The 11,461-nt window shown below is 30.8% G+C and overlaps 1 protein-coding gene across 2 annotated transcripts; it reads right to left on the bottom strand.

Moving 5' to 3' along the window:
* Positions 1-361: 361 nt before the first annotated feature.
* Positions 362-5,125, bottom strand: LOC103485660 (probable protein phosphatase 2C 11). 2 transcript variants are annotated; one of them, XM_017043892.2, is made up of 8 exons: positions 4,799-5,125; positions 3,751-3,893; positions 3,419-3,517; positions 3,167-3,325; positions 2,405-2,491; positions 1,985-2,076; positions 1,544-1,615; positions 362-1,411 (listed from the first exon to the last, which is right to left on the bottom strand). In XM_017043892.2, exons 1-8 carry the CDS (start codon positions 4,843-4,845, stop codon positions 1,379-1,381), a joined length of 732 nt encoding a protein of 243 aa, XP_016899381.1. In that variant the 5' UTR covers positions 4,846-5,125; the 3' UTR covers positions 362-1,378. The 2 variants fall into 2 exon arrangements, with proteins under 2 accessions (XP_016899381.1, XP_008441568.1); XM_008443346.3 differs by having other exon boundaries at positions 362-791; positions 4,799-5,124.
* Between the last annotated feature and the right edge of the window lie 6,336 nt (positions 5,126-11,461).

Raw genomic sequence — 11,461 nt, 5'->3', positions numbered from 1 at the left:
TATTAATAGGGGGAATCGAGGATCGAGTAGCAAGCAAGCTAGCATCGTGCATTGAGTAAAGCATGTATCGAGTTAACTCAAAAATATATTACTTTTTTCAATTAATTGGTGGAGCGAGGAAATGCATGTCAAGCATCGAGTAGTGAGTAGGCGTGTATTGAGTGACCTAGGCGTACTGAACTTGGGGGCGAACATGTAACTTCATAGGGTGCTAACATAATCAAAAAGATCACTTTTTGTTGAGTTGAGAAAAGTGGGTCATTTTTCAATGTCTCTGAAAAGAGGTCATCCGTACAAAATAAAAAATAAAAAAAAAACGCAATATACAAATGAAAGTGAAACTTTCTGAAAGCAATGAAGCGAAACACAAACGGGAAAATAAAAATAACATAAAGTTAGCCTGAATGTTATTGTTTGAGAACCCCATTGAAACTACATTTGCAAGCAAAAGTTGGAACAAATGCATTAAGTAATCTACAGATTGAGCAGGAAAGTCCTGAGCACAGTGCAAGTTATGGATTTGACTCGATACAAACAAACAAATCAGCTAATCTTTGAGGATTAAGATCTCGTTAAGACCAGTAACTGTAGTTAGTTATGACATTCCATGAGAAAGAACTGCCATTTGCTGATTCATACAAGTTTCATCGAATTCTATTGCATTACGATAAACCAAACCGTACAATGACACATGTAATGTTGTCGGAACTCCCTCGAGCAAAAGCTTCTTGGATTAGTTGTCTTGATGCCATTTCTGCATCTTGGTTGTGTTGTACCAATGCAACAGCTTCCTGCAAAGCCAAAAATGGAAATGAAACATAGACTATGCAGTTTGATTTGAGCTTTGTGTGTGTGAATCCCACTCCGTTTAGACAAATTGCCACTAGAAGGGAGAATGAGCTTAAGAAACCTAAAGTTCTTCTAAAAACGTTTGAATCCAAATATTATTTTAACACAGTGATGCATACGATAACTAATCTCACAAAATGGTCGCCAATTCGAGCATTTAGATTCAAAAAGTTCTTTAAAATGTTCCATAACTTGATCAAATATCTACTGAAATTAGAAATAGTAGACGACTCTGCCTTTTGACAAGCATGAAATTGCACAACTAGAAAACTCAGCATATACTTTGAAAACCTACGAAAGAACAAGTTAATGGAAATCTTATCCATTTTCAATGATCCTATGGATTTTCTAGTATAGTATATGCACTATTTTATCATTTTTCTCCTTATATGCTCGTGAAATAGTTGGTTTCTAAGAATATGACAAGGAAGAAAGGCTGTCTCTGACTCTCCTTTCAGTCAACGGCCTATAATGGAGAAGGGCCAAATGACTTGAATTCTTCCAACCCCAGAGAAGTATTCCCAGATATTCATTTTTTATTTTTCTTTTCAAGATCTCCAAGCTGGCATTTGCACATTTTAAGATGTCAAAATCAGTAAAGAACTTCTTCTTTTAAAAGATTAAATAAATGAATAATTAATCTCTCTAATAGAACAAGATAGAGAAAGTCAATGTAATTTGAATAAACAATCACCTCGTTTGATATGACATTCCAAAGTCCATCGCTTGCAATAATAATAAAATCTACACCTTCAAGTTCTTCTTCCTACTCAGATGAGTGAAAATCATAGTCAAAGAAGCAGGTAAGAACAACAAAAGCAATGCTCTCTTCCACATTTCCACAATCAATAAGAGCACAAGGAAACAGATAAATATACAAAATACAAGGTTAAAGGGCTACAATAGTTACGCCAACTTGTGCTGATGTGAAAGAGAAATTTTGAAACAATGGCCTTTTAGTTAAATTCAAGGATCTTAGCACTTTGCAAAATCTTTGGGATACAAGTCATTAACGTTTGACGAAGAACATATGCAAGTACAAATAATACGAACATAGTCAACTAGTGCTGATGATTTAGAGTGCTAGACCAAATAAATACATACTACATTCATATACAAAAGATAGCTTACAAACCTTAATTTCAGGATCAGCAACAACATACGGTTTGAGTAGCTTATCTCCAAAGGCACGTGAAACTGCTAGGATACCACCAACCCGCCAAGTTCCTGGGTCAAGTTTTGCATCAAATCAGATGTTTTCATTTCATATTTTAATAAAGATTGTTATGTAAATAGTAATAGTGGATTAAAATGGAAATACTAATGGAAAATTTTTGTTTATGTCTAATTATATTATCAGAAATCACAAGTGTGGATACTGTGTACCTTTGTTCTTTATATATTCATATATATATATATATATATATATATAATAAAAATATACCTAAACTTTATTCATTGAGATTATTTTCTAGTGTATACTGTATCATTTAAACAGAATTAAACAATTGAGTCGGGTGCACAGGGTAGCAATTGAAAAGTAAGTGTACTTTACCTGCCCAAAGAATGAATCCTCCCGCTTGCTCAATCCTTTGGCGCTCATCTGACCTATCAGGTTTGTGATCAATAGAGAGGGGAATAGCTGCAAAAAATGAATAATGTATCTTACAACTAAATAGCCATTGCCACATATCCATTGATTCCAACAATTCTCCATTTTCTATACTTAATAAAATAATAATGGTTAAAATATCATTTTGGTCCACATACTTTGAAGCTCGTTCATTTTTAGTCATTGTACTTTCAATTATCTAATTTTAGTCAATATACTTTTAGTAAGTCTTAAACTTAGTCCCTCAAAGTTATTTTTTGGGGCATATTCAAAAGTAGCAAAATATTGAAACTATCTACAAAATATAGCAAAGTTCATCCAAATCGATAAAGGCTAATTAGTTTTTTTGCCAGATATTGTAAATAGTTTCATTATTTTTCTATCCATAACAATTCCCCCCCTTTTTCTTATTAAAAATGATTAAATAATAATAACATTTTCATACTTATGTGAATATGTTTTCCAAATTATAGAAAAAATGCTAAGAGAGTACAAAAGTTTTTAAAAAATCAACTATAAACTAGCAGAGGAGAGAGTTTAAATTTAAGATTTACTGAATGTACAAGAACTAAAATTGAACAATTGGAATTACTACTAAAACTAAACAAATTTCAAAGTGCATGCACCTAAATAGCATTTTAACCTAAAATACTTAACAAATTCATGTTTTATTAAGATTAAGTATCAGAAAAAAGAATATGGAACCTGAACCAGCTCTAGATGCAACTACTCTGGAATCCCCAACATTTGCAACAAGGAGACGATCCCCCAACAGGACAGCAGTTGATGCAGTTGACCCAGCATCTTTCTGCTGCCCTTTCTCTTCATTGATATAATCGGCATCAGTCTGTTTAAAGACCTCAACTGCAGAATAAGTCATTTTTCCGGTTTATTCTCCACTAGCGAAGACAAAAGGAAAACATGGCATCAACACATGAATACATTATAACTTCTTACTAATAGCAGTCTTTGTGTCTTTGATAAAGTCTGGATGGCTACTTAGGTTCTTGAAAAGATTGCGCTTAAGGTATTCAGCTGTTCTGGAACCTCCATGACCTACGTAACATTGCAGCATCCATGAAATTAGGGGGGAAAGCAAGCATTCATGCATCAAACTAGACAACTGAGGACTCTTATAAGGATAGCTTTTAAATGAAACGGATGAATTAAATGCAGTAAGTGATTTAAATATAGAAACAATTTTTTGAACCACTCAGGTGTAAATCTTCCCTCTGATTCAATCTCACAAATAAAATGACATAAAATTGCAAACAAATACTAGGTCCTACCATCAAAAACACCAAAAAAAGCGACCATCTGCCCATCAACTTCAGAAATTCTTGTTTCATAGAAGTCCTCCATTGAAGCTCTTTTGCCCTTGAAACTAGAATATCCATAGCTGAACTTTCCAGTGTGATTTTCATTGAGAAAACTAAAAGGACAGAAGATAAAAGTATTAGTAGATGAGCAAGTTTCACTGCTTCCCAACTTCACATTGTAATAAAACCACCAAAATAAGAAGTTATTTTAACAAATATCATTATGTCCCTTGTTATGCCTTATTGACCTAATGTGCACCATGGCTGCTAGATTTCAACTCTGCATAGAAAATACAATTACTGAATTCGATATAATACATCAAGTAAAGCTTCACAAACAAACCATCAAAAGTATAAAACTAAGGATGATCGTGTTCGTAAAGAAATTAAATGATGTATGACTGAAAAATCCATCCATGAGGGCAACTCAAATCACACCCCAGAAGATAATGGGCCCTATGTGGCCACCTTTAAGAACTGAGCTATTGCACATTGATTGCTTCAGGTTCTTAAAAGAAAGTGTAGAAAGAAATCTTATTCCAAAAGCAGGTAGGGAGACCAAAAACTCAGGTCCACCATTCATGCGATGGCCAGGTAATCTGGACCACAATTAACATCAAAGTAGACTATACAAAGAACTGGCCGAATAAAAGATCCTTAAGTTTCATTATACATTCTATTAATTACATAACCCATTGGAAGAATTTGCCTAAAAATACAATTCCCTCAAAAAGCAAAGACAACTTTTTTAAAAAAAAAAATGAAAATGAAAATGAAAATATGTAACTATGTGTCTCCATCCAGATATGGAATGTCACAAGGATCATCAATACATCCTGTAAGAAGCTTGAAAAGACCAATCCAAAGGTCGAACCCCACAAACGACGCTTTAATGAAAAGTAAGTCAATAAAGAAGGGGAGGAGAGAAAAGGTCAAAATTAGCAGAAAACACCATTGAATTTTATGCATACATATGAAGAGGAGTGGCGATGAGAGAGAAAAAGAAAGAGACAAAGACCTGATGCCGCCACCACTGAAGAGGACGTTAGAATCCCTCGAGGACATTATAAATTTGAGAAACTAGCGGCGGCGGAGGAGAGGATGGTTGAAGAGCGACGTATTGATCGGCATCCCCAAGGAAGGGGGGGGGGGGGGAGGTAGGAGTTGAAGGAAGGAGCAGAGTGGAGATGGCGGCGGAGAAGGACGGCGGTGGAATCTGGTACGGTTTGAGAAAGGAAAGGAAAGGAAAGGAAAGGAAAGGAAAAGAAAGAGAAAATGGTATGATTTAGTTGAAGTTCTTAACAAAGTTATGGGTGAGAAAGGAAGAGGGTGTGGATAGTTTTTAATTTAATTGGTCAGTCTTCTTCAAACTTTTGCAACGGAATACAAGTAAAACAAGAAAAACAAAATTCCTTTTCCTCAAAATTGGATGGTGATTTTTCTTTTTGTTTCCGATAAATCACATCTTTACTTTTCATTTTTTCTTCTTTTTCTTTTTTTACAATTTTTAATTAGTGTTTGATAATATTAAAAACAAAACCAAACAAAAAAAAAAAGAAAGAAAAAAAGATGTTTTGTTTAATACTTAATACAACAAAATGTTGGTACAAAATCTAAACCTCTCACATTGTGGACCAAAATTACGTGTCAACTATTTCTTTCTACCTTTTAATCTTAATTACTACATTTAACTTTATAAACATTATTTCTATTTTTAAATTTTAATTCTTTTTTATTTACTTTTTTTAATCAATTCTTTGTTTTGTTTTTTATGCTTAAAAAATACAATTTAGTCTCGGATTGTGCTTTCAATTTTGATTTTGTTCTCAACATACAGATAGTCAACTTTTATTATCTCATATTGTAGACTTTGTATTTTATAAAAATATCGAAACTCTTACTGGTTTAGATATAAATCTAAACGATATCTTGATTATAATCTAATTAAACTAAATTTTATTTCATGAAATTGGGATTTAGATATTTTTATCTTTAAATTATTAATACATCACTTTATATATATATATATATATATATATATATATATATATATATATATATATATATATATGTGGTATAAGACTTTTATATAATGCAAATATTAACGTAATCTTTTATATAATGCAGATATTGACATAATATTAGAAATAAATTTTACAAACAAATAGTAGAAACTTTCATTAATATGAGTGGAATAAGAATTTGTTCTTTCTCTTCCTATATTCTTCTTAACTTGTTCAGGGGATTATACATAAGTTTCTTTTTTCTTTTCCAACAATTTTGAAAGAGTAATAATGTATTAAGTGATTTTGAGTTGGTTAGTTGAAATGAAATCATAAACAAATATATATAAATTTAAATTTTAAATTGATTCAATTATTATTATTTTAATATTTTAATCGATTTAATTCTAAGGGTATAGGAATACAATTTAAATGAATATTTTTTTTTATATTTTCTATCGTAAATTAATCCTAAAATAAATGTTAATTTTTCTATATAATATATAAAACCTTCTATTGATGAAAAAAGAGAAAATAATAACCTTCTATTGATGCGCTTAAATTTAATATCTTGGTTGTATTAATGTTATGGTAAAATATAATTGTAATCTCCCATAAATTTAAGATAACATTTAGGTTTATATTTTTAAAATTATTTGTGTAAATTCTATGGTTCAAATTTAATGCCTTAGAGATATATATTTTGATTTTATATTTTCAAATATGTTAAGATTTATTTAATATAAATGTAATAAAAAGTTTAAAACTTATTTAAACACAATCTATTATACATAGTTTAACATGATTGTTTTTTTCTTTTTCTTTCTTTTTTTCCTTCTAATAAGAATACAATTTTCAATAGTTATTTTAAAAATTACAACAATCCTAAGCTAAAACAATAATTTTGTAAAATATTTAATTAATGAATGATAAGATAAAAATAATAAAAACTAATTATTATCTTAATACAAAATTTTTATCACGAAAGAAATACTCTTTTAGATGTTGAGGTTTGAGTTCGTGGTTGTAATCAATTGTCTCTAGTTTCTTAAATGCTATACTTTAATCTTCGTGAAAATGATAAAAATTAAACCTTTTAACTTTTTATTTTGAAAATAGACCTATTTTTAAACATATTATTTTCTAAATCTAAAACATAGTAGAATCATGAGAGAAAATACATTTCTTCGGATTGAAAATCATGGATCTTGACCAAAATCTTGATCGAATATCATAAATTTGTCAGAAAATCTCAACCAAAATTCATGAATGGCAATCAAAATCTGGGTTAAAGATCATGAATTTCATACAAAACATCAACTGATTCAATTTTTTAAAAACCGTGCTTCTTTGTTTAATCATCCCTTATATAATTATCAATAATCATTGTTATTAAACAAAACAAAGAAAGGCATTTGAAATATTATTTTTCTACATTCTTACAAAACTTTCTTTCTAAAACCATACCAATCTTTTTTTATACAAAATATTATCTAGCAATTGTATCAACTGATAACTAGAAATTTTTTTCTTTTAATTTTCTTATTCGATCTTGATTGAAATAGATCAAATAAAGGGAGAAAAAAGAAAGAGTAAAATATTGAGGTGTTTAAAGGTTGGATTCCAATTGAGGACATTATATTTTGTGACTTTTCACCTTTGAAGAGCACAAAATAATATTTTTGAAATTGGTTGTGGGGGAAAGGTTTTGGACTTTTCTTTAATTTTAAGTTTGGGTTTGGAAATTTGTTTTTGCTGGCGTCGATTTTTCGTTACCACCACACCTAACCCAAAAGGTTACATAACACTATTTATTTTTGTTTTCTAAAACAAATATATTTTTTTTTGTATTTTCTTGTTTTTTTCTAAAAATATAACAAATTACAAAACTATTTACACCATATAATATAATTCTAAAAAAGAAAAAAAACTCACAGCCCACAACGTGAAATAGCAAAAATACTCCTCAGTTACACACACTTGAAAAAATGATTAAAAACAATTTTATACCCAATCTAAACAATTTTGTTTTCAGTCTAAATGATCTAGTACTTAGTTTAAATGAAAACCTTGTTTGCTTTATACACTGAGTTATCGGCGGTCAATGTGCATAGAGTTTCAAGGGTAAAGAGCTATGCTAACCACTTAACCACTACCACCAAGTTCAAGCAGGATAATATGATCAGCACTCTGCTACCTTGACCGAGTTCAGACATGATATAATCATGGTCGAGTTTCAGGCATGGTAAGTCAAGCTAGTTGCCATCATGATCGAGTTTCCAGGGTATAGATCTAATAGAGATAAAGAAACAGAGATTTTTTAGGAAGCAAAAGAGCTTTTCAAGATAGGAAGAGATATTTCCAAATGTAGAAAGAGTTTTAAAGATTTTATTCTTATGTTATGTTTTATGAATGATTTAAGAAAAAGAATAAAGTTATTTAAAAAACATATATATGCTTTATTAAAACCTTAACTCACTAGGCTATTTAACTCATCCTTTCCATATGTTTTTCTACCTTCCAGGAAGAGATCATGATCTGAGAGCCTGATCGTTGTCTCTAAGTTTGCTGTGCAAAGTCCTAGATAGTTTTGCTGTTGTTGGTCAGTACTTTGTACATAAATTTAGGCACTACAAGAAAATATATATTTCCTGACGCACAACATGGACGTCGAGATAAGTGACGTCTGGAGAAAAAGCTTCTTCCGACGTCATAGAAGATCCGTTGGGAAAGGTTGGCAATCCCGATGCAACATAAGGCGACGTTAGTAAACATAATTTATTAAAAAAAATTACAAACTTCTCCCGACACCATGCGTAATGGTGTCAGAAGAAATTTATAATTTTTTTTAATATATTTAACTTCTCTCGACACCGTTATGCATGGCGTAGGGAGAAGTTTATAATTTTTTATAATATATTTAACTTCTTCTGATGCCTTGCGTAATGATGTTGGAAATGTCCTACACATTCTCGACATGTTTAGTCATGCATCGGGCGCGTTCCCCTTCAAATACCATTTTCAGATATGTAAAACTGATCCGTGTTAGCCAAAAATGAGGGAAAGGGAGATCGAAAACGAAGGAGATGAATGAAGAAGTCTGAAAGAAGAAATAGAAGGCTCACTGCTTCCATCCATCATTTGTTGCTTGTCGTTGCCGTCGATGCTTGTTAGTCGTCGTCCGCCCCTCGCCAATAAGTGTTTTTTTTATTTTTTCTTTGTTTTGGTTTGAGTTTGAGAAAAAAACAATACGAAATAAGTATGTTTTTGTGATTGTCAATGTAACGACCCAACTCTTTATACTAAGCTGAGGTCGTTACTAAAAAGGAAACAATGACAAGAGACACTTTTTGAAACGAGGGAAGAATAAATTTTCACTAAAAACGAAATATTAAAACACTGAAACATAAACGCGGAAGCAAAACTGAGTCCCCATATGGCATGTCACGGATTCTTCTCTGTCGCTCGCCAGCTTTCCTCTACCTTTACCTTCGCCTAAAATATTAAACATAGAAAGAGTGAGTATAAACATATACTCAGTAAGGGACCTACTACTAGTCCCGCTAGGTGTCTGTTAACTTCCCATTAGAGTCTTGAAAATGGTACCCAATCTCTGGCACGTTCCCGAACACGTGCAACATGCGCTCCCGTAGGAACGAAAATCTGGTCTTCGGTGTCCCGAGGGAGCACCTAGGACATGCTGGTCTGTAGTGAACCCACGGGTAACACTAAGACAATCGGGATGCGAGGACCCCGTCGAATCACTCGAATCATATCTATATCCATGCTAGACTGGCGTCCCGTCGGACCACACAGTCCTAAATAGGTGGTGATCCCGAAGGACACCCATGCAGGTACGACTCTAATAGACAAAGTTAACAGAACACCCTATCCATAGCATGTAGCATAACATAACATCATAACATGGCATGAGTATTAATCTTAACGTCCTTAATCATGTGATTAATATATCATGCATTAACAATCATCAACAGTCATCAACAACATACTACCGGTCATTAACATAACATCAGTCATCATCATCAATCATCAACATAATAATCTCAGTCATCATCATCAACATCAACTATCATCATAATCTTAGTATAATCATTATCATCAAATTATGCATTTTAGCTACCATCAATGCATAATCATAATTACATGCGGTCTCTTGAATTCAGTTCGAAGGTCTAGTAGGAGAATCTCTTATCTGGAGATTTTAGCCAAACAAAGGTACTCCTTAGTTGACAGTAAAATTCTCCAATTAACTTGATCCTAATCATAAAAGGAAAACTTAGTATCTTAATTAATGAAATTAGCAATTGGCTAACATCCAAAAATTCTCTCAAATTAATTAACTTCTCAAACAAAAGGGGTTGAAACCAATTCAACCTTGATTGGGAAAAATCCAAGATTTAAATCTTAAAAAGTTTAGGCAATTGAACCTTTACAGAAACCCCAAATAGATCCAAAATTAAATTAATAAAATATTAATTTAATTTCATTGACTTACCAAGGTTACTCAAATGGAGGTCGAAAAATCCTCTTAGTTCATCACTTTAAATCCTCAAGCTTCCAAAGAGACCAATCTTAACTTCAATTGAGGCGGCGACAGCAGAGGGTTATCTTAGAGAAGAAGATAAAGAACCTTTTTTTTTCTTTTAATTCCATCTTAAGCATTACAATGCTATTTATAGACCCAAATAATAACAATAATAATAATTATTATTATTTCCTTTTCCTTTTCCTTTTAGGATATATATATATATATATAATACCAAAAAAATATACATATATCTTTATTCCCATTATCTTTCCTAAATCAATGCCTTAATCTTAGGCATTTATAACCATTAGTAATAATAATAATACTTCTTTATTATTATTATTTTTCTCTCACCAAAATCTACAATAAATATATATTTATTTAAACCATTATTCTCTCTTATAAATATATATCTTTTTCGTCCAATCAAAATCAACCATCTCTCTCTTCATGGATTATTTTCTTTTCCAAATAAATATAATTATATTCCATAATATAATTAACTACACTTTTCCAAATTATTAATTAAATATATATATCCATATATATATACTCAATTAATTACAATTCCACCAAAACTAACTTTTTCCTCCAAAATCTCAAATTAACTTAAGTCCTCAATTAATTTAATCAATCAAATCTTTTCCAATAAATCACTTATAACTTCCAACATGAATTATCTTAACTCAACCATAACAACTTCACTCCATAAACAATATTTATCTTCCTACATAATAATTAATTATCTTCCACAATAACTAATTATTATTTATCTTTCTTCAAAACAATTAATTATCTTCCACAATAATTAATTATTGTTTATCTTTCTCCAAAGTAATTAATTATCCTTTTACAAATAATTATATTTTCCCAAAATATAATTATTTTACTTTTTCTCCTTTAATAAATATCCTTTCCCCAAAATACAACTATCTTTTCCTTAAATAATTATATTTCAACAAATATAATTATCTTTTCCATTAACATAATAATTATATATATATTTCCACATATACTTATAATTATCAAATCTCCAACAAACTTTTCACCCGACAATTTAATTAAATAACATCCATAATTATTTAATTAAATTCAAGTTCAACAACACTAAAAATCCACAACTTTACTT

The sequence above is a fragment of the Cucumis melo genome, chromosome 3, assembly GCF_025177605.1.
Source record: "Cucumis melo cultivar AY chromosome 3, USDA_Cmelo_AY_1.0, whole genome shotgun sequence".
Classification (NCBI taxonomy): Eukaryota; Viridiplantae; Streptophyta; class Magnoliopsida; order Cucurbitales; family Cucurbitaceae; genus Cucumis; species Cucumis melo.
Note: the sequence above shows the minus strand (reverse complement) of the source record. Positions and strands in the feature narration are given on the sequence as shown.

What these genes read in the sequence shown, in the direction of transcription:
- LOC103485660 (XM_008443346.3), bottom strand. Translation starts at nt 4,845, where the DNA reads ATGTCCTCGAGGGATTCTAACGTCCTCTTCAGTGGTGGCGGCATCAG. An exon ending in TTTTTTTGGTGTTTTTGATG is followed by an intron (nt 3,518 to 3,750) that starts GTAGGACCTAGT and finishes AATGTTACGTAG; the next exon opens with GTCATGGAGGTTCCAGAACA. An exon ending in AGACACAAAGACTGCTATTA is followed by an intron (nt 3,326 to 3,418) that starts GTAAGAAGTTAT and finishes CTTATTCTGCAG; the next exon opens with TTGAGGTCTTTAAACAGACT.